This window comes from Diorhabda carinulata, chromosome 2 (genome assembly GCF_026250575.1).
Source record: "Diorhabda carinulata isolate Delta chromosome 2, icDioCari1.1, whole genome shotgun sequence".
NCBI classification, from domain to species: Eukaryota; Metazoa; Arthropoda; class Insecta; order Coleoptera; family Chrysomelidae; genus Diorhabda; species Diorhabda carinulata.
The window spans coordinates 5,582,595-5,610,237 of record NC_079461.1 but is presented as its reverse complement, the minus strand read 5'-3'; the positions used below and the strand labels follow the sequence as shown (position 1 = coordinate 5,610,237).

The 27,643-nt window shown below is 33.4% G+C and overlaps 3 protein-coding genes across 4 annotated transcripts in view; 1 reads left to right on the top strand and 2 right to left on the bottom strand.

Annotated features, from left to right (window-relative positions):
- Positions 1-88: 88 nt before the first annotated feature.
- LOC130903590 (Golgi-specific brefeldin A-resistance guanine nucleotide exchange factor 1) lies at positions 89-11,037 on the bottom strand. The gene is made up of 9 exons (XM_057815787.1): positions 10,567-11,037; positions 8,256-9,791; positions 7,738-7,998; positions 5,951-6,442; positions 5,556-5,836; positions 3,930-4,410; positions 3,620-3,871; positions 3,399-3,566; positions 89-1,386 (listed from the first exon to the last, which is right to left on the bottom strand). The coding sequence occupies exons 1-9, from the start codon at positions 10,865-10,867 to the stop codon at positions 269-271; spliced, it is 4,890 nt and encodes a 1,629-aa protein (XP_057671770.1). The 5' UTR covers positions 10,868-11,037; the 3' UTR covers positions 89-268.
- Positions 11,014-14,938, top strand: LOC130903592 (RNA-binding region-containing protein 3). Its single transcript, XM_057815789.1, has 5 exons — positions 11,014-11,814; positions 11,941-12,315; positions 13,105-13,300; positions 14,117-14,270; positions 14,629-14,938. Exons 1-5 carry the CDS (start codon positions 11,350-11,352, stop codon positions 14,828-14,830), a joined length of 1,392 nt encoding a protein of 463 aa, XP_057671772.1. The 5' UTR covers positions 11,014-11,349; the 3' UTR covers positions 14,831-14,938.
- Positions 14,939-15,015: 77 nt separating this feature from the next.
- Positions 15,016-27,643, bottom strand: part of LOC130903723 (uncharacterized) — a 47,648-nt gene continuing 35,020 nt past the window's right edge. Inside the window, exons 31-38 of one of the 2 annotated variants that reach the window (XM_057815963.1) lie at positions 27,447-27,584; positions 25,714-26,069; positions 23,764-23,832; positions 21,576-21,825; positions 20,449-20,631; positions 20,012-20,328; positions 16,661-17,938; positions 16,498-16,607 (exon numbers count right to left, since the gene is read on the bottom strand). In XM_057815963.1, coding sequence (XP_057671946.1) covers positions 16,596-16,607; positions 16,661-17,938; positions 20,012-20,328; positions 20,449-20,631; positions 21,576-21,825; positions 23,764-23,832; positions 25,714-26,069; positions 27,447-27,584 — 2,603 coding nt within the window. In that variant the 3' untranslated portion in view covers positions 16,498-16,595. Of the gene's footprint in view, positions 17,939-20,011; positions 20,329-20,448; positions 20,632-21,575; positions 21,826-23,763; positions 23,833-25,713; positions 26,070-27,446; positions 27,585-27,643 lie in introns of both variants that reach the window. The other variant, XM_057815962.1, reaches the window with a different exon arrangement.

The following is a 27,643-nucleotide window of genomic DNA, read 5'->3' as shown; positions in this document are numbered from 1 at the left end:
AAATCCTAATTTAGGTTCTTGAGCTTTCTTGATCTAACGATTGCAATATAAACAGCAATTTAATAATAGAAAGTTTTGAACAAAAAACTTTGTTAAAATGATAATTTAATAAATACAACATATACATCGAAATAAAGATTTCAAAATACAACATTCTCTCAATTTTATTGATACAAATTTACTCTCATTGATTTTTTTGTCCATAAATATATTCTTAATATATTACAACTAAAGATTTACACCTAGTATATATCTCACAAATATAACCCTAACACTTTATTAATTTCTCATTACTTATCGCATTATTTTCCTCGTTATTTACTATTTTATCATTTGCCACTCCCTCGTTCTTCTTCAATTGATCTTCGATTTCTTTGAACAAATCGTCTTTCATATTTGGAAGAAACTTGCTGATCCTATCCCAAGTTGCGTTCCACAGTATATTTTTTCCATCAGGTCCGTCGAATACTTTTGCGGAGTCCATCACCAGTAGCATATTTTTCAAACTTTCCGGAATGGCTTCATACAATAATTCACTTTTGTCAGCGTGCATGTATTTGTCCATGAAATCCAAAACAATTAACCAAAGGTTGAAAAAACTAGGCAGGGAAAGTAGAGGATTCAAATGATGTAAAAACACTTTAGATAATACTGTGGCAGCTCGTATCCGAGTTTCCTCCATAGCTATAGCGTCCTTAGGATTTACAGGTTGTAAAAGGTAACTTAATAAGGGGAATAATACTCTTTGGAAGCACTGCTCCCATTCGGAACCGCTTAGAGTTTGCAAATCATGTACTAGCAGTGCTCTCTGTAGATAAGTTATTGCACTCATTCTAACAGGCCTTCTTGTATCACAGCACAATCTGGCTATACCCTGTAAAAGGGGACACCATCCTTGTGTCCACAGAGATGTATCCTGGGATATTTCTCCTCCTTCTTCAGCCCACCATTTAAATATCTGGGCTGTTCTAGTATGTAATGTATGCATTAAATCTAATAATTGTATCGATATTTGGTGGTAACCACTTGGAATGTTTTCATCATCACTTTCTTCTTCTTCCTGACTACTCGTTGGACTTTTTCTACTTCTGTTTCTTTCATAAGTTTTTTTTCTCGATCTAGAGTCTCTGGTTCTTCTACAATTAACACCGTGCAAACTAGCTTCAACAAATGTTCTTATGCAATGCACACATACGTCGAAATTATAAGGTGTTATGTGGGCAACATCTCGCACCAAAAAAGCGAGACTTTCGCAGCATTTCATCATGCTTCGAGGGTCGTGGTTGCCGAGGTTCTTTTCTAAAGCGAGTCCGTATTGAGTGGGGGGAACGGTACGACCGAGGACTGGTTGGATTTCACCTTCATTGCCTACCAAAATCCATCCACCTGATATAAAACAAATATTAATTGTCTGGTAATTCTTTTTGTATAAATCCAATAAAATCACAGATATAATGCGGGTCATCAAATAGCGAAACTATTTATCTTAACAAAAAAAACTGCGAACTTAATAGTAAACAACTTGTTCAGATCCGCATTACAATATTTGATTTTCAGAATCTATGAATCATTTAAAAGTATAGATAAACAACATTACACAAAAAATTAATTACTTTGAATTCCTAAATAAAACCAGTTACTAAATCGAATAATACTAAGTAAATAATGATAGTAAATAGGGTGTTATACATAATTCGAAATATTTTTTCTATAATCATTAGGTAGGTACTTTTAGAGTTTCTGGTTCACAGTCAGTAGTTAGCTGTGTAAGTGTACAGTGTATTAAAAGTCAAATTATTCTCAAATAAAAGTACTGTGAACAATAAAATGTGGGTTAATTGTGGTTTCAAGATCAACCATCAACAAGGCGATTTGCAGATTCGATAAACGTCCCACTAAAGTCTAACAACAGATGCTCAGAAAGTGATTTTATTTGTTTTTAACCGACTCGAGTAATGTCCAGAATTCATACTATCCCGGAAACAATGTTTTTGACAAATACTTCTCTACAAAATTGCATAGCAAGGTGCATCAAAGCGACGAAAAGGAATTTTTAACGAAATTTTTTAGAAATCAAACCTGATAGGTTAACTCCAATTTGCAAAACAATCTATCAAACATAATGCCAAATTTTCAAGGTATTCTTGCACAACTGAAAAGGAAACATATCCTTGAAGTATATACAAACACTGGGAAGATTAAAAATAAAACATGGTTTTAGATACAAAACAGTAAATAAAAGGGAATGGAAAGTAGGCATTTGATAAAGGAGGTTGGGTGAATGATACATTATTATTAAGTTCGAAGCATGTTAAGGATAGCTCTGTAGAATACCCCCAGGATATTGAAGGACCCTTTTCGAGTCTTGGTTCAAAGAAAAACTGGTACCAGCACCACATGTTTCTGATCGAAATCCGCGAAGAGCACCATGCTCAAGACAGAGAGTATTGGCAGTCGATTGTTGAGAAGGCCAACTAGAAATATTCTTCCAAAGCAGACATTCAGGAAGATGATTTTACTATTATAAAATATATAATATATTATATATATATAAAATATATAATATATTATATATATATATAAAATATATAATATAAACAAAAACAAGGAAAAAATGGTTTTAACAACTTTTTCTGCAAAAGACTTTCTAGCTGTATGAGTAGCTTTCCTATGTAACTTTAACTCTAGTTTTCAAGTTACGAATAAAACGTCGAAGCAACAAATTCATCTGTATTTAATTTTACTAAAATTATCTTTGCTTGATATTCTAAGTACATCTCTGTACAATTCTTATAAATGAGTTTTTAACTATGTTTGAAATTCAATTATGGTTTTAAAAAATGAGAACATTTTCGCCATTTGATGACCGGCATTATACTAATTAATGAGTAATCTTCTACTATACTCTCAAGAAAATTCAATATAATCATAATTTGAAATCAAATTTTATTTATTTTAGTTTAGTCCCTTTATAATTTTGTGACTAATAATATAGTGGAATGAAACATTGTTTCAGTCATATATATTCCCACATTTCAAGATATTGCAAAAGTCTTTATGTAAATTAACAAGTCATACTCTATCCTGTCTTATTTCAAGTATTCAATTTTTATTGAAAAATTAATTGTTATTTCTTTGTTGTTATACAACAAATCAGTTAATGATAGAAAGTGGTGGAAAATTTTGAAAAAAAAAACTAATAAATAATAAATAATAACTAATAATAATAAATAAATAAATAAGTTGATAGAAGTAGTAATTTTTTTAAAATGCCTAATGAACGGTCGTAATGAAAAACCCTTTATATCCTCTATATTAGTTTCTAATTACAACTTAAAATTTTGTTTCCTGACATTCTAAATAAAACACAATGTGGAAGTTCGAATGGTGAATTTTACCCGTGTTAGGAGTTCCTATTGGCGAGGTGACCACACTAACAGGACTCTGAGATCTATGAACACCACTTTTAGGACTTTTAGTTCCATCTGAATCAGATTGGGCACCTTCCTCTTCATGGGAATCGAACGTTTCTCCATCGGATTTAGTTTTCAACTCAGATTCTTCAGCTAAAATAATAATTCAAGTTTATAAATTAAATGTTTACTCAATGATTTATTACCGGAGGTAATTGGTTTAGGTAGTTGAGCTCCGGCTCCAACGCATTCCAATAATGTGAAAATTATCGTCCAATCTGTATTTGTGTGGATATTTTGGGCAGACGTTTTCAAAAGTTCATATAAACCGAATGATATTTGCCTGGATATTCTTGATAAAGTACTACTTTTTAATAGAAGAAGCATCCTTAACGATTGTAGTACTATGTGACTCATTTCTTCATTCCTCATTAGACGAATCGCTATCCGTAATAGTCCTAAAAATTTTAATGATCAATGTGAAAAAATAATTATAATAAGATAAAAAAAACTCACCAATTACTGACCGTTCCAAGAGAAACTGAAAATCAAATACTGACGCATTCATGACCAAAGTGTAAATGTGATCTCGAACCTTCTGCCAAACAGTCATCACTCTATCTCTATTCTGTATAACAACCTTTATTAGCAGCTCCAGAAAAAATACAGTTACATTATCATTGTAATCGTATGCAACGCTTTCATGAACGTCCGGACCTCGAGATAAGTCAATCAATGTTTGCACAAGTTCAAATAAAGCTTCCTCATGAAGGAATTTAGAATCAGTTATCATTTGTTCCAAATTGCAATCTTTTATACATTCTTTAGCAGCGTCGATATAATTCTGTTCTTCTGGAGTTGGTATTTTCGATAAGTTCTCCGCGGATACCATGTAAGAATAGATTGAACTTAAAAGACCGGTGTCTTGTTTGGTAGCAGATGGAGCTTCTTTGTAGACTAGTAACAGTTTCCCAGTAGGTTCTATAAAGTCTTCAACCTACAGAATTTCAAATATTAAAAAAATATCTAACTCGACAAAATAGCACAGATTAATTATTATGAAGTTTAATAAAATGGCGGCTTCATTCTCCCAACTTTCACAAATACCTTCTGATATTGGAATTGATAATACATGCCATTCCACCTGTTACGTTTTTTTTTTAATTTTGAATTAATTTGTTGTCGATTCTAAAACGTTCTCTATCTACTGTTTCTTATATTCGCTGATAAGTTTTCCTAATACCTTTTCAACTTTGCCTTTTATATATAGTGCACACAAAATTTGAATTATCTTTCATAATTTCCTATTATTTTAATAAAATTTTGTACTCATTTCTATATGAATTTGTATTATTTATTTATTTGGAGGAACAGAACGAATTTTCTTTTTAAAAATATAAATTCAGTTTTTATATAAGTATAAGCTCCAATTTATCCAGATCTGCCCTACCTACTCATTCATTCTTTAGTAATTTCCATCTGTATTTCTGTTCCTTTTTTGATTTTATTTTTTTACACCGATTTACAGCTGACAAGTTAGAATTAGCTGCAACCAAGGAACCAGCCAGTGAACCTTTACATCAAAACCATCCTCAACAATTTGGAACTGCAACCATCTCAGCTTTCCTTAGATAAGTGCCAGTTACTATCTTTAATATATATAAATCTAAGTTGTTATTAATTTATAATTGCTTTTATTCGTTGTGAAGATAGTTTTTATCAATTTAATTCATAAGGTGTTTTCAGCATTCCCACCTTTTTTGTTTGCTTTTTAGACCTATACAGCCAATTTAAGTTAGAAAATAGAGCAATGAGCGTCGCAGGATTTCTACTCCAGGTATCGTTGATGATAAATAAGAGATAGTACAGTGGTGATAAAAACTCAAACATGTGAAAATGATTATAAGATTTTTGGTATTTTCTTGCCCTAATTTTGGGAGAGTTTTTTGGTACTTTATAACTACAACTTGGATATAATATGACACCTATTGTCTCTCAAATTTTGTATCTGACATTTTGATCTTTCCACAACATCAGTCTTGCAAATGTTTGTTATTCATAAAATTTTGGTTGAGCAAGTTTACTGTATGACTATATATTTTTTTTTAATTTTAAAATATTTTTTTTGATAAATGTACTCACTTCTATAAATGTTTTTGATAGCAACCCATTGCTGTACAAAGCTAATAAGAGATCAAATAAATGCTTCCATCCTTCCCTCATTGTATTTCCATGCTGATGTATTAGAGAAAAGACTGTCCTCAGAGCTAACTGAGCTTTGAAATTCATTCCAAATTGAACTACAATATTATTTTGCTTCTGTTGGTTGTAAAATATTGTGAACTTACTAATACTCAGAATGAGCATATCTAAATTTATAGACATATTGAGGTTAGCTGCTATAGAAGCACATTTTTCAAAACCTAAAATATCAGAATTGTCAACAGTTCTCTTTATCTGGTATTCAAAACATGCATTTGGTGGAAAGGGAGGAATCTTTATGATTAGATTAGATAAGAAAGTAGAGTAGTACTAACCTTGCATGACTTTTTTATGAACACTCTCACTTTCAGTTTTCTCATAAATAGATGATAACGCAGCTACAATAGGTCCATACACAATATGAAATAGCTCTGAATCGTAAGTTCCACTATTATCATGAATATAAATCCCATCTTTTGTCTGACCCTTTCTTAACAACAACTTCCAAAAATAGTTCTCTCTAACTAAACCCGTTTGTTCTGCTGGCATAATTATTTCTTCATTTTTTATTGTAGTATAAATATCGTCAAGCATTTCTTCGTCGAAATCGTTGCCACCGTTAACGCCTTTAAGATTCTTTTTAAACGCGCTAGCTGACATAGGGGTGGTTTGCTTCTTGGCGTTCTCATTATGTTGATCCACATTTAACATGATGATGGCGTAAGCCAATGTGAAAGCTGAATCAACGTCGGCAAATGGTTCATTGTTACTCTTATGCCATGTTTCAGCAAAATGTTCCAAGATTAGAGAGATCGTAGGAGCTTCGCCTTAAGAATAAAGAATATTTGTGAAATTCTTGAAATATAACTGTTTTTATTTAATTTAGATAAACATTTTTAATATGCAGGGCAATTAATATAAATATAAAAGGTGAAAGAAATGAAACTTCATCTATGATTGCCTGACAGGGAACCACTTTGTAAAGTTAATTAAAATAATTGTGTCTTAGCTTGTTTGGAAGGTAGCTAGATATAATCCCTTGTCAATACCCCAAAAAAACGATTAGATAGTTGTCAATAAGACGATTATATTGTTATCAATAAGGCGATTATATAATTGTCAATAAGGCTATTATATAGCTGTCAAAAAGGCGATTATACAATTGTCAATAGGGCGAGTATATAGCTGTCAATAAAGCGATTATATCGTTGTCAATAAGGCAATTATATAGTTGTCAATAATGCGATTATATAGTATTAATTAGCCGATTATATAGCTGTCAGTAAGGCGTTTATATATTTGTTAATAAGGCTTTTATATATTTGTCGATAATGCGATTATATAGTTATCAACAAGGCGATTATATAGTTGTCAATAGTCCTAGTAGGAAAAAGGTTTCACAAATATGTATGAATCATTCAGAAAGTTATACATTGATTCCATAGAAGTCATGGCGGTGCTTTTTATACATTATATAGCAATACATTTTTACATTAACGTAATACATTATTCAAGGAAAATGATTATGATAATAATAGAATCTCAAATTATTGGGGTTATTCCATTGCTAGTAATGATAAGAACAGAAGATAGAATCAAATACAGATTTGGTGGACCCCTGGAAGTAGACAGTTTATTTGAGCTTAAAAATATTTTTTATCATTTCAGCTCAATTTCTTTTGTATTATAAATAACAAACAAAAACAAGTTATTATTACATCTCATTTATAGGATTATTAGTGCAAGATTGTGCTGACTACAATCAAATATAGTTCATAGTGCACTCTACTTCCTAGTGCTACACTGAGAACAGCAAAATCACTGGTTATAATTTCAATGCACTTAAACCATATTATAACGTATATTGTGTGCCTACTGTTGGAGAAATATAGTGTCCTCTATTGGTGACTTGCATTTTCTTTATGCCTACCATTGGTGATTTGAAGACAGGTACACAAAAGTAGGATTTTTTCATGAATTTGGTTAGCTATATCGGCCCTGGCAGTTAAATACTTTTTCAAATTCAATTAAAATTTACTTAGGTTAAAATGGTTGTTTTTGAAGAATACCTTTTTTCTTCTTCTAATAGTGATGCTTTTTCCCTACAACATTATACACTCACCCGGTAGCCTAAAAGTCTCCAAAAAAGCCCTCAATGCTTCATCAATCCTAACACCTGTGAAATTGAACGTATCTACAAAAGCTTGTAATATTTTAAGGTTACTTCTATTGCTGATATATTCCCCAATCATTGCTTTGTTCAAAGCTGGATTTTCTCTCAAAAATGTAGCAATTTCGTTTATATCTAGTTCTGGCTTCAAAACACCATGTTCTTGAAGAAACTGTATACCTTTTTTTGGTTTTTGATTGAAGTATTCAGTACCTAAAAATGTATTGGATGATTATATTGTTATAAAGAGGAAAACTAATTGGCACAATAAAAAAAACATCAATGATCTGACAAATCTTCTTCACCGGTAGTTGATCATATTATTCCTACATGTTTTAACTGTTGTTTAACATTTTATATAACGCAATACAAGAAAAGTGTTTGAATTTATTTTCACATGTTAATTTTGTGATACTTTTGAAGTATAAATAGATACAGCAAAGTTTTATAATATGTGAAGATTATCTTACCCTGTGGCAACCATTTCTTAATACTCTTCTTTGCAGCTAGCTCTTCTTTCTTTGGCACATATTCAGAAATTTTGATTCTAGACGACTTTCCAATAAAATAGGTGACATCATTAGATTGTTGAATTAAATCTTCATTTTCCACATCAGTTTTGCTTTTTTCCTCACTGCACCTACTCTCAATACCTTCAGCAATAATTAATAGGGCGTCTAATGATAACAAATGAGTGTGATATACTCCGGAAGTAGATGACATAGAATTTTTTGCTAACAATTTGGTCAACTCTTCATATAAATTTGCACAGTACATGTCACAGTCGTAATTAATATATAATTCAGTGTGAAATCCAGGTATCCTCCACAACTGCAATATATTGTCCAAAGCTATCTCTTTATGTTCATAAGTAACTTTAGGGGAATCACTTAAAATTATATCAATCAATTTCTTCAAATAATGTTCTAACTGAAATTTGAGATGAGTTCGTAGTGATTCAAATAATAAAAAAGACACTTGTAAGTCTAGCGCGAATATAGTCAATCTTTCTGTATTCATAAGAGAAAATAAGTTCCTACACAAGTCATCCTTTACAAGTGCCAGTAATGTATTATATTTCCCTATATTATCAGCACTTATCTCAAATGCTACTGTCAATAAGGTGAGCCCCAAATGAATCATTATTTCAGTATTTTGCTTGTCTAAAGGATTACAAAGGCTTATCAGGAACCTAAGTAGTTCTCTTACACATGCCAATCCATATGGCGATAAGTTAATTTCTGGCTGTGGTTGTGGTGTGAATCTAATGCCTCTTTGATTGACATAATCTTGATTATTATGGTTAATTTGAGTTGGTTCTTCAGAAACTTCTTCTTCTATGGATGGTTTGATTTCTGCTACTTCTTCAGTACTTGGAGTTATTGTGTCAGGACTTTTTAGGTTTTCATTAACAACATTAGAACTGTCTATTGTAATATCTACATCACATGGAGAAACTTCTTTTGGACTAGCATTTGAAATATTGTTAGTAGATGAGTCAGAGTTTTGTAATGAGCCTTGCATATCAACTATAGTACTCTGCGCAACAGTAGCTAAATTTACTTGAGGAATCTTAGGAACATCACTTTCAAGCTTATCTTTCTTGTGTGAAGAATACTGTTTTTTTCTCTTAGTGCGAGTTTGATCTAAAGCTCCAGGTTTCATCTTAAGTTGTTTTATATAAGATGTCTTCAAATCCTCACAAAATTGAGGTAATCTCATAAAAATTAGTTGTACCATATCTTTTAAATAATGCTCGGCTGTTTTTCTTAACAAATCAACTAATCTTGTTTCAAAACATATTCGGAAACAAGATAGCATAATCTCGCAAAGGCTCTCATTGGTTAAGGCCGCGCCCTCTGGCGATAAAGTCAATGTTCTGAGGACTTGTAAAATCCGCATTAGGACTACTCCATCTGATGATTGATCTGTACCGACAAACCGGGCATGAGTAACAGCATCTGCTATGCTATGAATTGTCTGGGGAATAGAGGTGTGCCCAGGATCTATAAGAAATGCAAAATTTTAAATTAAAGCATATAATTGAAAAAATCATAGAACCATTGACACTTGGGAAGGTTCCAAGAAATAAATTTTATTGCGATTTTATAATCCCTAAGCATGAGGTGATTATAGTTTACTCTCATTATAAAGAATTAGTAGGAGTAAGTTGCAGAAGAGATTTAAAAGATAAGTTGCCAGATGTACTTTAGTTGTATATAAATAAATAATTTCAGTATTTTCTTCCTTATTTGTGAGTTTATATTTATTCATTTTTTATTTAAATTTCTGTTTGGTGCAGTTATTAGTAAATATAAACTACATCAAATAAATTTTAGAAATAATGAAATTATGACACTAACTACAGCAAGAATTATTGATTTATTGTTACTAAGGTATAAGTATTATACTCCACATATATATGTATATTGAATATCTCCCACATCCATAATCATTTCGAACAGATTTCAAACAGGGATCATAGCAGAAGTAACTATTTTGACTGAATTTTTTATATGAAAATGAAATAACTGATTAATTCAATACCTGAATAAATGACAAGAATATCCAAATTAATTTATTCTGATTTAAAGCTAATAGAATTTTTTTAAAAAGCTTCACAACATAAACAAGTATTTATTTGAGATTATAAAAATTAATTAAATAATAATCTATTGTTAAACAAATAATTCCAATTTGTTAAAATCTTAGGATTCTTTCGACGACAATTGTGGATTCAGCCATGTTATTCATCTAATTTATAAGATTAGAAACACTAACCTAATAATCCATAAGATAGAAACTTATTAACAGCTGTGAGGGCAAGACTGGTAACTGGCCCCGTAGTTTCTTCAGATCGAATAACATTTAGAAATGGGGCTAAAAACGTATTTGGTTCCACAAATCGCAAATCCTCTACATTGTCTAAAATGTCTCTCAATTCTTGAAAGTTTCTTAGCAAAGAATCGACATCATCGTCTTGATAAGAATGCGAAGACCATCTTGCGCCTCTTTTCATTTGCGCCATTAAATTCGAAATTTCTCCTTTGACAACAAAAATTCCATTTCCAGGGAGTGCCATTGTTAACCTCTCGAAAATGTGTTAACATTTCAAAATAATACACGTCTCCAACACCAGCTCTAGGAGAACCATTAATTTTAGTTTTGACGTATCACATCAGGTAGTATTTGACATTTAAAAGTTACTTTTATTTTCATGCATATGACATGACAGTACACGTCAGAAACAACAGTAGTTCAAATGTACTGTCAGAAGTGTCAGATATCAAACTGATTAAATGTAGTTATATTTCTTTTACATATTCGACGAAACTGGTGGACGTTTAGTATTAGTAAAGTATTATTATAAAAAAGAATATAAAAAATACCCAAAAGCGCATTTCTATACTTTTTACTGTAAATACCATTACACTTAACTGTATGCTCAAAAATGCTGTGTTACCTATAAACGAAGAAGAGAAAAGTTACGTTAAACATCACATTTATTTCGTATTATTTACTAGTTGTGTATATAAATAAAAGCTAAAGAAAATATAATTCAATATGGTTTGTAAAGACACATTAAAAATTAAAAATTTGCCCAAAGAACTTTCCGATGCACATAAAGAAGACTTTGCTAGACATTTTGGTGCTTCAAAAATAAAAGTTATCACTTCTAGAGTAAAGGAAAAGTCAGTAGTATATGCAAAATTTGACTCTGAAGAATTAGCTAAGAGTGTCATGTTTAGACTTCATCAGATTTCAGTATTAAACTGTCGATTATGTGTTGAATATGCTGAAAATGATTTGTTACAAGGAAAGCCGAAACAAAAAAGAATTGAAGAGGCTGATATTACTAGTAAAAAGTCTTTTAAAACTTTTCTGAACAAATTAACCTCTTTTAATGATAGTGTTGGTTTCCATCAGCCACCACCTTCACATTTGAAATATTTATATCCTAAAGCAAATAGGGCTACAATTAATAACATTGCTCATGCTTTGTCAACTATTCCTAGATTCTACACTCAAGTAAGTATTGCTTTTATGATAATATATCAGTGACCATTAAAATGTACCATACAGTAACAATTAATATCAGGTATAACCCATATATTCTTATGAACCTGATGAAAATAATGGGAAAAGTTTTCTTAGGTGCTACATTTGATGAACAGAATGAACTTACCACCACCTTTTGCTGTTGAACAACCACCAGTACGAACTATAACACCTTCTCAGCATCCAGTAATACAAAAACTTCCTGAAAAAGTGAATTCTGCTCCTCCAGTTGAAAAACCAATTACAGTTTCCACTACACACCAACCGGAAACTCAGCAGAAAAGTTCTTCAGAATCAGAATTGGAAAGTGATAATGAAGATACATTCAGAAATAGGGAATACACACCATTAAAAAGGAAAGCAACACAAACAAAGGCTGTGAAGAGGCCAAAGTTTATAAAACCACCAGTGGTACAATCCACATCCAGCTCAACAAAACTAGTAGAAAAACCAGAAAATGTATTTGAAAAGGTTAGTCCAAATCTTGAAAATATGTATTATTTGAGAAGAGTTTATGATACTAAATAACACAAGGTGGGACAGCATGATTAATTTTAGTCTTCAAATCTTGGTTTTTAGACATTTCACATTTGTGAGATTTCAAAAAACGTTAGTCACTCTAAGTTGCTCCTAATCAAGCTGAAGCACTCTGGGAATTGTTATCTGAAAACGCCCAATTATATTTTTGTGGGTCATCATTTTGTTAGAATCAATTGTTTTCTGAGTTTTAGCAATCCAAGACAACAATTTCATCACAAGTTTATATACCGGTTCAAATTCACAGTCACTTTGATTTCATTTGCCTCAAAAAGCCCAGACACTGATAATGCCATCTGAAGAAATTACACACCATACTTTGAATTAAAGGGAATGCAATTCTTGACAATTAGTGTCAGCTCAGTAGTGCATATTGTGTTTAATTTGCAGTTCCATACAAAAGAAAATGAACTCGATTATTATATCTAAAAAGGTCCTCACTCACTTGGAAAAAACTTTTTGCTTCCAACTCTCAAACAATTACTTACTGGCGCTCTGGCACTACTGAATTATATTATATTTTATATCTTATGAAAGGAAAATATGCCCATATCAGATTTATTAAATAATAATTAGAAACTTACTAATTTAATACATACACCTATTACAGAATTATTTTTTTCTTTTTCATTTTAAATACTGTCCTCTTCAATATTCAAATAACTGCAATATTTCCTATCAATTAAAATGTGCAGATCAGATATGATTAGATTTTATATACAGATAGATGTCCAAGAGAAAAGGAAAATTGAAGTTAAAGTCTCAAGTGAAGCACTTGTTTCACAAGCTAAGAAAGAAGAAAAAACAGGTTCATTCGGCATTTTTCTTCCTCTTGTAAAACCAGATATTGAAAAGTCACCTTCACCTGATAAACCACAAGAAGAACACAAAGAGAAAACTGAAAGAGAAGCAATAACAGGTAATCATTGAAACTTTTCTAAAATGTAATTAGTAGTAATTAATTACTTTTAAGATAAATTGGAATTTTTGCTCATTCATTTTGTTTGAATAATTGTTTACTAAATAAGCAAAACATTCAAAACAAAAAAATGTTTTTTGGGAAAATCTTCCAAAATTGAAATTTGTGATATTCAAATATGATATTAAATGTATTTAAGATCTTTTGTGGCTGGTAGATTATGTTGTCTACAAAGCAGGCAACAAAATAGAAACAAGAACTCCGTTATGTTTTTTTAAAAACATTTTTCAAATTTAAGCTGATTGGATGTTTATATTATGTTGCTGGCTCTTAGACAATTAAAATTTCATGCAAATAGTAACAACTTCCAAATTATCTCTAAGTCATTATTAAAACTTATGAAGTTAGCAAAAGTTTTGCTTTTTTTATGTAAAGTTAACAATAACGTGTCTTAAGGTTTTGAGAAACTTACCAAAGCAACAAGCAACAATCATTCTGATGCAGAGTAATTTAAAATTATTGTATGTGCTAATTGTTATAACAATCTAACTAGCAAGTTTTCTGTTCAATTTATTGTACTTGCAAAAATTTTGCTACATTATTGTGAATTTAGTATTAATGTAATTTTTGAACAATATTAATTCTTTGTGACTTTATTTAGTCATTTGTGTTTTTTTCTTAGTCTTTTAAAGTTTTTGTCTACAAATTGTAAATTTTTTTCAAAATAAATCATTTCTCTCTATCTCTTTAATAACTTCTTAGCGCCAAATGCTCTTGCTTATCACTGCTAAAAATAAAAAATTATCTTTTTTATAGCCGAAGAACTTGCAGCAAATCAGATTCCACACAAGGATTTAGGAGTTTTACCAGTTTTCAAAAATTATCATCCAGGAGCACCAACTTGTCGACTCTATATAAAAAATTGTGCAAAAACAGTTGTTACAAAGGACTTGGAATACATATATAACAGGTTTGTTTCAATTCTTATCTTGACTATTTTATTTCTGAAAATAAAATTATGTTCTGCTACTAAACTCACTTGTTCATAGAAAAAAAATTCATCATAACATTGTTTGAATGAAATCTGATCTAGTATACTAATCAAATAATGATATTTTAATAGTGCAAACCTCAAGTAATTTGTTTCTGGAAAATATGTGTAGTTTCATTTGAAAAATGTTTAGATTGTTTTCTTCGAAAATCTCCTCTGTTATCTAGTAAAACAAAATGTTAATTTTTCTGTGTTGTTATCTTATCATAAGCCAATGATTAAACAATTTCCCTAAATGACAAATTAGAAAGTGTCTATCTAAAAATTTTTGTTGTAGGTATAGGATTCCCGAAGGAGAAAATACAAGTCAATTTGATATTAGATTGATGCAAGAAGGAAGGATGAAAGGACAAGCATTTGTTACTTTAGACAGCATCGAACTTGCGCAAAAGGCCGTCAAAGAAACCAACGGTTATATTTTGAAAGACAAGCCGTTAGTTGTAGTTTTTGCAAGAAGTGCTGCTGCTCAGAAAAAATAAATCCATTGTTCCTAGTGGAGATTTCATTAGTAAAATCAGTTGATTGACGGCAACTAGTTGTATCATGTCATGTTTATCTGAATCAGGATCTTTCAAAATAAAATATTTAAGTTTACATGTTTGTTATCATTAAATTTATCCCAGTCGAATGTATATAATTTTGGTAGGTTAAGAAAAAAAAATAATTGTGCACAAAATACAAATTTATTTTCAGAATATTCAGAACAATCATGTCAATTATTGTAGATGTTGAAAAGACGTTTACCCTCGAGATACAATTTCGTATATTGCTATTGCGGGAGGTTCGCACCTTCCGCATTTAGTTACGGCGTATATAGTTATTTGAATGGTAGAGGAAAGATCTATAGAGTCTATCATAGCGCTAGTCCTACCGCCACTCATCACTTTCGATTTATTAATTCCGTTTATGAAAATATCATAGCCGGTAATCAGATTGCTCTTCGGTGGTTTCCATTTTATGATAATACTGTCGTATGTTATCTTCCTAATATCGACTACTTCGAAACCCGTCAAATCGACGTTTTTATTGTTTTTATTTTTATGAACTTTTCCGCATTTGCAGGGTTTGCATTTCTTTTTTTTATTGCTGCGTTCTGTTTCTACGGCTTTCGCAATTTTTTCGTCGAACGTGTTTTTTTCTTCGCTTACGGGGTCGAGGTGATTATTACCGATTTTTTCTTTGACGTCGTCGGCTCGATCGTAATCTGGCGCATCTCCAGTACAAGTGTTTAAAACGTTCATTACCGTTTGGCTGTTGGCACGGTTTTTCAATTCTCCAATCATCACGTAAATCATCTTGTCTTTGGCTTTACATTTTTCTTGTAGATTAATTAGAGCCAATTTTAATCCTGACATGGTTTGATTGAAATCCGACGCTTGCTTTATCAAAGGTTTCTTCATGGCTTTCTTTTCGGCGTCGGTGCAAGCAGATTTAATACTGTTCAATGCCGATTTAATTTCTTTTATTTGTTCTTTACAAGCGCAATTTTCTCTAGCATCTGATGCTATTTTTTTAGCTAAAGTAGCGTTATCCATAGTCGACAAATTAACATTATCACAAGCACAACAATTTGCACAAACACATTTTAAATTTTTTTGTTCCATGTTTAAACTCGTATCTGGACATGAGACACAGGTACACGCGGAATATTTGGTAGACGTATTGGGAGCTTGTCCTGCGAATGTTGTTTGTTGATCGGTAGCCACTTTGGTGCTAACTTGACTTTGATTTTCCGTTGTGCACTCTTTGCACTTATAAATTGACGATAACTTTCTACAATCGCAGGGTTCCGTCGCTATTCCACCAGGAGCTGATCTGGGTCTAGTAGTTGGTATATTAGAAGATTTAATTGTTACTGTAGGTGCTGACGCATCTTGTACGGGTTTATTATTGCAAATAATACATTTGCACGGATCACCGCATTGGCATGGTAAACGCACTGGTATTTCGAATATGTCACCTTGTGGTGCCGAACTCTGTATTTTACTACCACCTCCCAATTTACAAGCGACACATATACATGTGTTGCAAAAGCACGGCATTTTAGTTGGTTTTTCAAAACCACCACCACGTGGTTGATTTTCTATGTTACCTCCTTCACTCGGTTGGTCCTTTGTTGGTCGATTCTTGGATCCTCCTCCCTCGCTTCTTTTACAATCAATACAAGTACAATTTTCACAGTCACAAGGCATTCGTTCTGGTACTTGAAAATTTTCAACTTCGTTGCCACTTCGGCCTTTTTCATCAGCTTGTTTGCTACAAATACAACAAGTACAGTTTTTACATATGCAAGGGAGACGTTCTGGTACCTGAAACTGAGCCGCAACTTGTTTGCCTCCATTTTGATCTTGACCGTGACCTTCCGTATTACAAAGCGGACAGGTACATTCTTGGCATGCGCAAGGTATGCGTTCCGGTATTTGAAATGTTTCTGCATTAGTCGACGATGCTTGTTTGGGATCCCCGCCTGCTGCTTTCGAAGAACATATTATACAACTGCATGTTTTGCAATCGCAATCAATTTTTTTAGGTACTTCGAACGGTGGAGGCTCTGAATCTCCTTTATTGTCGTCTTTGACGCCTTTGTCGTTACATTCTGGGCATACACACGTGGTACAGTGGCATTCTACGTCCTTTTTTAATGGTGGAATGTCGTCACACACGTTACAAGTACAAGTGGGACATTTACAATCTAACGGATGCGTTTCAGCCGTCTTGGTTGAGCATTCTGGACATTGACAAGTGCTGCAGTGACATTCAGCATCTTTTGTGATTGGAGGTATATCTTGACAAGTGACACAAGTACATGTCGGACATTTACAGTTATCCCCGTGATCTTCGGTGGGTTTCGACGTGCAATCCACGCATTGACAAGTACTACAATGACATTCGGCATCTTTAACTTTTGGTTCAGATTCGGCACAACTGATACAAGTACAAGTTGGACATTTACAATCGGCACCGTGTATTTCCGTCCCGGTCGCCCCTTCACCTCGACCGCTCGCATCTTTATTTGCGCATTCGCAACAAACGCAGTTGAGACATGTACATTCGGTTTCGCCTTTGCCTGTTTCAGTTGTGGCGGGTTTTTTGACGGGACTTATCTTTATTACTATCTCAGGTCGGGCTTTGGAACCTTGTTTCTTTTCGTTATTACAGTCATCGCAATAACATTCGATGCAATGGCAACTACGATCTTTCGGAATCGGTCCGGCAACTATTTTTTCTTTTTCTGTTGATGGTTGAGTGGTGGTACCGACGTCGACTCCTTCACATTCGATGCAAGTACAAACTCCGCATTTACATTTTAACGACGGTTGGACACCAGTTAAACAAGGTTCGCATTTGCAATCTGGACATTTACACGTTCTACCGTCACCTTCTTTATTTGGATCAGAACAATCAATGCAGGTGCAGTCAGTACATTGACATTCTTTGGTATCACTGCTTATAGATTTGTAATAACATTCAGGACATGCGCAGGGATTGCACGCGCACTTTCCGCCGGCATCGGAAAAATCGCCGCCTTCCGCACAAATACATTCCGGACATTTACATTCTTTCGCATGGGTGCCTGTCTCTTGTACCTAAAATAAAAAATAAATGGAGTGAAAAATTATCACAACGACCATAGTGGAAGAATGCGGTAAATTCAAAAAACAGAAACGACCTGAAAATTTTGATAAGGAAAATATATAATTCCAAGTAGATTCAAAATATCCATGAAAATGGAGAGTGGAGAAATCGATGAGGAAAACAAAGAATACTTGAACAAAAAACGAATTCGACCCGCAAAAACTCGGCATAAGGAATATATCAAAGAGAGTAAAAGAAATCATTGGCGCCAATACCATCAAGGTCATATTAAAGAAAGAAATAACCAGGTATGGGAGCCATTTCAAATAGGCACAAACTGCTGGTAGAGAGGGAAAGAACATCGGCATAACACTTTCCATTTTATTCAGATTATATCTCGTTTCGAGAAGTACGAGCGGCAAACGAGAGTATAAACAAGATTTGATTTGAATGGCAAGAGAGAGATAGTTAACCGATGCTCTGTATCATTCTTCCAATAGTACAATTGTACTCACATGCCATGGCCGATACGGAGAACTAAAAAGATGGCAAAGAAAAGACTGAAGCACTTGAAAAGGAAATGGAAATTCAGATTACACCGAAATAAAAGATAGGAGTGTTGTTTTTATGTTTCTTAGGTTAAGAGAAAAGATTTATCATAATTTATTAGAGTGGATTTCACTCTTGTTCAGTCATTAGTCGCAACAAATTTTTTAGTCGGCATATTTTAATGCTACAACATCATGTACTGTATCTGCACGAACGCCATTGTACTGGATTTGTAAACTATAAGTTACATCTTAGACTTTTTCAACGTTCTACACATATTATCTTCGACTTTCTGTAACATGCCATTCGGCCTGCTACTTTTTTCTTCAAATATTTACAATATTCCTTCGTTCACGTATTGTGGCTCAGTCGTCACTTCTGATTTATTTTCACGTTCAAGTTTTCGAAGAAATTAATTTGTTGTCTACCTCCCACTCCATTCGATTCTAAAACGTCCTCTATCTACAACGCCAACTTAAGGTTAAAATCAACGTAAGTTTTGGTAAATTTTTTATATTGGGTGGTAAGTTTCTCTATTATCCAGTCGTAGAAGACGTATAAAATCTGAAAAGACTTCAACACGACATTTTTTGAACATGCCATTCCCCTACATCTCGTTTTTCTTACATTAATGTTCACTCTGTCTATAAGTATTTCATATAAAAATTTCGTCAAATTTACTTGGAACTACATCAAATAAATACAAAAACGTCCGCAATCTTGATGCGCATCTTGCAACTGCTTGCCCACAGGCGCCATTGGATCGAAGAGCCTAATTCTTGATACCATTGATGAATTGAAATATAGTTGAAATGATGCCATTTATGTACGAGGGTTGTCTGAAAGATGAAAATAAAACCACACCTTTTCTTCTTTAATCACATTCATTTTTCAATATAGTCTTTTTCCAACGAGACAGTATTTTAGACCCTTCCAGATAATAATTGCCCAAGCATAGGCGTTTACGTATACGATAACTTTGTCTGATGAAGAATTTTTCTACTGTAAGTGGAACTTTGAGATTAGAAAATAGAAAAAGCCGCTGGGGACCATATATGGTGAATACTATGGGTAGCCAATCATTTTGAAGTGCTATTCGTGAATTTCAGCCATGGAAATCATTGAAGTGGGAAAAGATGCGTGGTCCTGATGATGACTATTCCAAAAAAAAAAACATTCGCCATCACTCGCTGAAAATATCTTCACTCTTTTCAGAGAAGGTTTGGCCTAGGAATTCTACTGTCTTTTCGTTTCAGAACTGTAGTGGTGGATCCAGGTTTCATCTACAGTTATGAATTCATGCAAAACCCAACTCATTTTGTTTAACAGCATTAATAAAACTGATGCAATGTTCATTTGAATGCGCTTCTAGTCCATAGTGAACAAAAGAGACACCCAACGCGCAAATAACTCACACATGCAAAATTCTCCATTCAGGATATAGCAAATGCGTTCGGTAGTCATCCCATAATCAGTATTACATTTCGAAAACATAAATACTAGATTCGTATCAAAAAAATAAATGAGATTCTCACCTTAGCATCAGCAGTATCGCCTTGATCACAAACGCAAACATCCCCACAAGTACATTCTTTTAAGCCGGGTGGCGAGGTTTGTTGTTCTTCATCACATTTGCACGGATCGGGGCAAATGCATTCCGACGTCGGCGCCGGTTCTTCCGGTTTACATTCGCAGATATCGCAGATACAACCTTCCGGATGCGTTGGTTCATCTTGCGGTGAACAATTACAAATATCACAAGTGCAACCATCCGGATGAGTGAAATCGTCTTCGGGGGAACATTTACAAATATCACATATACAATCGTCACCGTGATCGGCGACGGATTCATCTAAAACAGAATTATTTAATCAATGAATAGAAGGAGAAGTAAAGCGATGCGATAATAAATTTTGATACAAATTATTTATTAATTTCAATTATTAGTATAATTAAGAAACGCCAGATTTACCTTCTCCACATTTACACTCAACACAATCGCATTGAATGGCTGTGTCAACTTTAGTATCCTCTTCTTCACATTTGCAGACAGCGCATACGCAACCGTCTGGTTGTGGTTGAGGTTCCGTATCACCGGCGCATTCACATTTTGGACAGGTACAGTCTGGCAAGTGTAAATCATCTGTAGGCTTGGCTGAAATATGAACACCAACAAAGTTTTTATACTATAGTGTACTGTAGAAGTAAAATTTTTTGAAAAACCCATTTTTCTTCTAAATTGGTACAACATTTTTTCTTTACTAGGCGTAAAGTCTATCTGGCAACACGTTTGTTTGAAATATTATGGCTAGGAAATCATCGAAAATATTCAGAATTGTTTCTGAGTCTATTTTATCGTGGAGTAATCTATAAATTGCTGCATGGGAGTCACCCATCCACCTCTGTTAAGAGGAAAACATCATAGAAATTAAGGAGATGGCGTTCGAAAATCATCGCGTCAGCATCTAATAGAAGCACTATGAAGAGTGTCAATGCTAGACTCATATCAAGAGACAACTTAGGCGAGGACTCCGTATTATCACTGATGACAAAACGTGGGCTCACGAATTTCACGTTGTAACTTCGAAACCTTGGCGTGGTTTACCACGAAACAGTTCCAGACGGTCAAACGATCAATAAGGAGTGATGCTTGACGGTTTTAAGGCATTTTTGGGCAGACAATTAACGGATTTTTCACCACGAAAATGCGCCATTACGTTCCAGAATAATTTTGATTGATATTTTGACCAAACACGAAACGAGAGTAATCTCTTAGCTACCATATGGTCAGTTTTGGAACTCTATGATATTTTCCTCTTTTCTAAACTCAAAAAACCGCTCCCAGAAATACTCCATGAGTCTCTTTAAGCCATAGATTATAATTTTCTCAATATATTGAACGCCATCTCAACCAAGTCTCGCAATAAGTGTATGGAAAATTGGATGGAGCATTTGACATGCTTGTATTGGCCCAAAAGAAATATATTCTGAAGGTGAACAAAGATTTGTGTGTGTTGAAATCGTAAAAATGTTTTTTTTTGTCAGTCTTTGTCGAATTTGATCACATGTATTAAATAAATTTGAAGGAAATGTTCTAACCATTTTTAGCAGGATCAGGACAAGGTGAGCATTCGCAAGGATCACAATCGCATGCGCATCTGACTTGTGCCCTTTTTCTTGGATCAGAACACGGGCTGCAGAAGCACTCCGGTTGGCATTCGCACATTGGAATTGGTCCTCCTGGACAGAGGCATATCGGTTTGCAAGTACAACCTTGCATTTCTTTTTTAGGCGTTTTTGGTGCTCCGGGACAGGTACAATAGTCGCCGCAAGTGCAACCGTCTCCAGCCTATAAAGATTACAATAGATATTTATACTTATAAATATATTTATAACTATCATTCTAGTTCTAGCCGTGAATATTATCATCAGCCAAGTTTGATATCATAACGTGTACAATATAAATTATAAATTATAAAGTAAAGCATTTCGAGAATGGTCCCAGTACCTGGCTTGACCTAGAGATGGCGGTAGTTGGTTGAAAAATACCACTATATTAAAAAGAACACAATATATACAGCATTTATGTTTCAAGTTTGAAGATGCCACGTTGTTGCGTAGCTGAGTTTAAACGACCTGCGAAGATCAGCATCGCAGTGGGCGATCAAATGAGGTGACGACTGCAGAAAATCTACAAAGCGGTACAGGATGATCGTCGACTTAAAGTGCGCGAGCTAGCAGACATAATAGACATTTGGACATGAGAAAGCAGTGCTCAATAGAAAAAGGTGGGTTCATCTTAACACTCGAAATAAAAGAACAATCAAAACAATGGACTGAAAAGGGAGAGTTGTCTGCAAAGAAGGTAAAGACTGTTCCATCTGTAGGCAAGCAGATGGAAGAGGTTTTTTGGAATTCGGGTGGGATAATTTTTTTCGGCTATCTTGAAAAAGGCGAAAGTATCAATGGCTAATATTAGAGGAACATATTGCAACGTTTGAGCGAAGAAAACAAGCCAAAAAGCGTTTTTTCATAAAGATAATACACCAGCTAACACATCCGTTATTGCAATAACCAAAATTAATGAAGCGAAGTTTGAATTGCTACTTCATGGGCCTTATTTGCCATATTTAGACCCCTCGGATTATTTTTTGTTCCCAGACTTGAAAAAATAGTATGGTGGTAAAAAATTTTCCAACAATGATAAAGTGTTAATGACTATTTTGAGGAGCTTAACGATTCCTAATATAAAAAGGGTAAAAAACATATTGAACATCGCTGGGAAAGTATATAGAACTATAAGGAGATTACGTTGACAAATAAATATATTTTTTCCAAAATTTTTGTGTTTTCTTTGTTGTGCCAGGAACTTCTGAGACCATCCTCATAAATATGAAATTCATTAAATCTCTTGTCCAGGATGAACGACAAGATGAAAAATCTATCTCGTCCGGATTCGTACTAAGGATCTAAACAAAACCGAAACTACTTAACACGAATTTTTTGTACAAACCGATTCTGTTCCTCTGAATGATTGCAAAATTTAGTTCAATCGAAAATAGGAAAAATTATGAGATTATCTTTGATTTAAATATCATGCTACAAATAAGGGAAATCATCCACATTACCTGTATTTTCTATGAACAAATCAAAAAATATTTCATCTGAATCTCAATAAAAACATTTACTATGAATCCGGACGAATAGTGATATTATGGACGAAAGTTATTCGCACGATTTTGTACGAACGGTTTTCGTTTGACTTTATAGTTCACAGTTTTCCACTCTTAGTGGACATAAGAATGTCATTTTTAGACGCCAGAATAGAAAAGCTGTTTTTATACAATGGTGTTTTACGACTATTTTAGTTTCAAATTGAAGTTTACAAATTATAAAATAATGGGTAATAGCCAAAAAATGATGTACGATATTAAAAAATAATTGAAATATTTAAAAAACAATAAATTTATTTTTGGATAACAATGAAGCTAATAAATTGTCTTAGTACTAAATAGAAATGGCCTAATACACGATTATCTTTGAACATCGTGATACTGCGCTGACCTGAACATGCAACTATAAGCCTGTTTATGATTTTTTGTTAGAAGCAAATACAATTTTTGTAGAAAATATCTAATCATGTGGAAGTTGTTAAATTAAATGCCATTTCTATTTCCCTAACTATAAAGATAAAACTTCGTGTGATTTAGTTTTGGTCCCTACTGAAACTATTCCAATAAAAAATTGGTTACTACTATAGTTTTTGAAATATATTTTGATATCTTACCTCAGGAGCAAGAGGACATGCACAAATTTCGCAATCACAATCCGGTGGATGGCCAGGCCTTGCTTTAGTCTATAACAAACAAATCCGTTTAATCATATTTCACTGGACATAAATAAGTTGATTGAATTCTAATTGTGTTTTCATTCTTCCTTTCATAACTCCCGAGATAAATAGAACAAGCTCAATTTCCTATTGTTCTTAAACTCAAAATTTAAACATACAAAATTTAGTTTGAAATTTTCAATAGATTAAAAAATATCCACTACTGTTTGATGTGGAAAACTATAAGAAGAATTTATGATTACGTTCCAATAAAAACTGCAAAATATACGTGAACGGTTCCACATAACAAGGTTTTTACCTCATCAGAATATATATAAACCGACTAACAAGTTCAATAAAGGCAATCTGTCGAAGTATCGATACGAGAGGTCTCCAGTCTAGTGAAATACTGACTTTACCCTTCCTCCGATATAGTACTGATTTATTCAGGATTAAGACAAATAAGCATCCAGATACCTTGATACCCGACCAATGCACTCAATAGACCGACCTTCCATGAACGTATTCTCTCATTTCTTTAATGCTCACATTCAATTAATTGCATTAACAGATAACTAATACAAAATGAACGATGTAACCATCACATCATGCCTGAACCGTTAGCGACCGGTCTCGGTCTGTTTAGGAGGGTAATGGAATTTTGATAAAGGCAATATACACTTCATCAAATCGACCTTCGTCATGATCGTAATTCTCAATAAAGAAACCAAATTGATCAAAACCTACGGTTTGTTAAAACTTGCGGGAGATACTTTATGCTTACGCCGAAATCATCTGTATCTGCTATGCGAATATGAAGATTACAACAAACTAAGACAAAAAGCTAATTTAGTGCCTTCCATTTTCAAATATTCCTTTTATGTTTTTCTTCAGAAACAAATTGCATACATCTCGGTTGCTCTACTTTTTGACCACACAAGATGTCAACAATTTTCCCGCCCTCTTCTGCTCGCACAAGTATAAATACACTCAAGTTTATGAATCTGTCGTAAATATGACGCCCAAACTGGCCGTGCGTAAAGACAAGATCGTACCAAGCTAGCAACACAGTTAGCACAATCCTCTTAAGCAGATTTTTCAATTGACTTGATAGTGAGGTAAGGAATGCCGTAAAATGGGGTGAATAAGAGCAGTGGTGTTATAGTTATATGATACTAATATCCCTGCATTTGTTTGGCAATGGTGTTATAGGCTGGCTATATTATAAATGAGAATATTATTTGGTTTTGTTTCCTTTTCCCATTACAAGACGAGGCTGCAAGTTCCCAGAACGTATCATGAACTCAAGAAAGTCTGCAATATCAGTCATGTTTAAAGCATCAGCAAAAAAGTACCTCATTGGAGATAATTTGTTATCTCATTGATATAATCAGGGGCTGTAAGGAAAAAGTCGTTAATTTCGGTTTCTTACCATGTAACACATCTCACTCAGCCTCTCGACGTTGCCTTTTTTCGTCCTATAAAGATGTCGTGAAGAAATAATTTGAAAAATTGGAAAGAAAAGGCATCACTGCCAAAGGACAGATTGTCTTCACTTCTACAACGCCTTTGTGACACTTTGAAGAAAGAAAATGTAATTCCAGGATTTGAAAGATATGGCATATTGTCCCCAAATTGTGAAAAAGTGTTTAAAATGTTACCCTCTACTGACAACACTAATAATCAGGATAAGAGCGTTAAAATATCCGTCCAAGCAATTGAGGAAGTCTACAAGGAGCTGCCCCAGTTCCCTAGGAACACTCACAACTACACGCTAATTATGATAACCAAGTAGGTAATCGTCTTCAGAATGTTAAAAACGTTTACCTTCAGTCTCCAACTAAAATCATGCTTAAAAATTGTATCTGACTGACAATAGATAGACATAAATATTCTACTACTGCTTACCTTCAAAGGACTAAATGGGCAATCACAGATCTCACAATCGCAATCTGGTGGAAGATCGGGTCTGTCAGTGGCTACACCTTCGACGATAGGAGTGGCGCCTTTGTTTGGTCCTTCCGGACATTGACATATCTCGCAATCACAGTCATCGGGATGATCATTTAGAACTTCATTCGCACATATGCAAATTTCACAATTACAATCTTCGGGTTGTCCGGGAGCTCGAATTCTTTTGGGTGGTTTTAAAGCTTCTATTTCATTTCTCAGTGTTTCTATTTGTTTTTTCATTTCTTCGACTTGACACAGTTCACATTGGCAGCCTGGTTTGCAACAGCACGGTGAACTATCAGCAACAGCATCTTCAATTTGACCATAGAATAAGATTCAATTCGTTAAAATATTTACAGTTGTAAGGAGATAAAAAGTTGTACTCAATACATAATCAAAATAACAATTTTCAAAATTTCGCTCATAACCTCCAATAGTTTGTCCGGTTTCAGTTCAGTTTTTTTTTAAGAGAAAAACTACCAGACAGACAAACAGTAACTTAAAAATTATTCTCTAGGAAAAATCAATAATTATTGACTAGTATGCAAAGTTTTAACGTGCAAGCACCAATGGTGTTCGACAATCAATACGTCTAAACGAGTCTGTAACACCAGAAAGAATTGAAAATCGTATCGGAGAATCGCAATATGAAATAGAGATAATAGACATCACTAAAATATCATGTGAAAGTTCCACGCCATTTTGCATGAGATTTTGATTATGGAAAAGTTTCTTTTCGTATATTTAATCTGGATTCACCTCTAGGCATCGGAATCAAAACCAAAGACCTGGAAAAGGAATATCAGTGACGATTATTAGACCGATTGGAGACGGAACTCAATCTTGACCATATGTAGACGAAAAATATTCTTAATGACAATACACTGTCAGAATTTATGGTCAATTCAATGAATTGTCCTATTGACTACCTCCACACCCACCATAATCCCCAGATCTTGCTTCCAGCTTCTATTAGTTATTTTAGTTCTAAAATAATTCCCCAACAAAAGGAATATCAAAAATTTTGAAGCTGTAGTTGAAAATGAAGCATTTTTTGAGACCAAATAAAAATCGTTCGACAAAAATGACACAAAAAAGTTGAAAAAGTGTTTAGTTGAATGTTTAAAGGAAACTATTTCCATCAATATGAACCAGAAACTTGTTTTTTTGTTTAGTAGACTAGAAATTTATTTTTTGACATCGTAATATTCAAGACATTAATGATGTTTATTCTGGATATAGCTTTGGGTTTATCATACTTCTACTAATATTGGAATAGACTTTGAAGAATAATTCTAAATTTTCAACGGTTAAATATCAATTTCCAAACAAGATACGTTATTTTCGGTATTCTGATTTCGATTATTATTAGAGATATATTAAAGATTGAGACTTAAAAAATTGGAAATGTATAAATCAAGTATAGAAAAGTTAGCTACAAGTTTGGAATACATTTTTTTTATTGCGAATGAGCAGAAACATGTTGGAAAAACAATCTATTCATTACTAAAATAGTAAATAGTTATTTCAACTTTAAACTACTTTCGAGGAAACAAATTCATAAGAATCAGTTGTTGGCAAGATAAAAGAAAATGACCAGCAATAGCGCACCACTTGGATATTTCTTTTTCTGTTGTTTAGTTTGTTATTTCTAATCAAATCATAAACTGATTAAAATAGGTATATACCTTCGGCTCCAGCTTTGTTAGGTTTGCTAAAACAAATTTCACAAACACAAGGGTCGCACTCGCATAGATCTTTCAAATCTTCCGGACTCATCTTCAAAATTTCGTCAGTTGTCGGCACATCATCTTTTTCCTCTGAACCTAAAAATATTTTTCATAATGTAGGTGGAAAGTAACAATTACACATTCTACCAGGATTG

What these genes read in the sequence shown, in the direction of transcription:
- LOC130903592 (XM_057815789.1), top strand. Translation starts at nt 11,350, where the DNA reads ATGGTTTGTAAAGACACATTAAAAATTAAAAATTTGCCCAAAGAACTT. An exon ending in TGAAAGAGAAGCAATAACAG is followed by an intron (nt 13,301 to 14,116) that starts GTAATCATTGAA and finishes TCTTTTTTATAG; the next exon opens with CCGAAGAACTTGCAGCAAAT. An exon ending in TTGGAATACATATATAACAG is followed by an intron (nt 14,271 to 14,628) that starts GTTTGTTTCAAT and finishes TTTTTGTTGTAG; the next exon opens with GTATAGGATTCCCGAAGGAG.
- LOC130903590 (XM_057815787.1), bottom strand. Translation starts at nt 10,867, where the DNA reads ATGGCACTCCCTGGAAATGGAATTTTTGTTGTCAAAGGAGAAATTTCG. An exon ending in TCATAAAAAAGTCATGCAAG is followed by an intron (nt 5,837 to 5,950) that starts GTTAGTACTACT and finishes CTGATATTTTAG; the next exon opens with GTTTTGAAAAATGTGCTTCT. An exon ending in TATCAAAAACATTTATAGAA is followed by an intron (nt 4,411 to 5,555) that starts GTGAGTACATTT and finishes GAAATTCTGTAG; the next exon opens with GTTGAAGACTTTATAGAACC.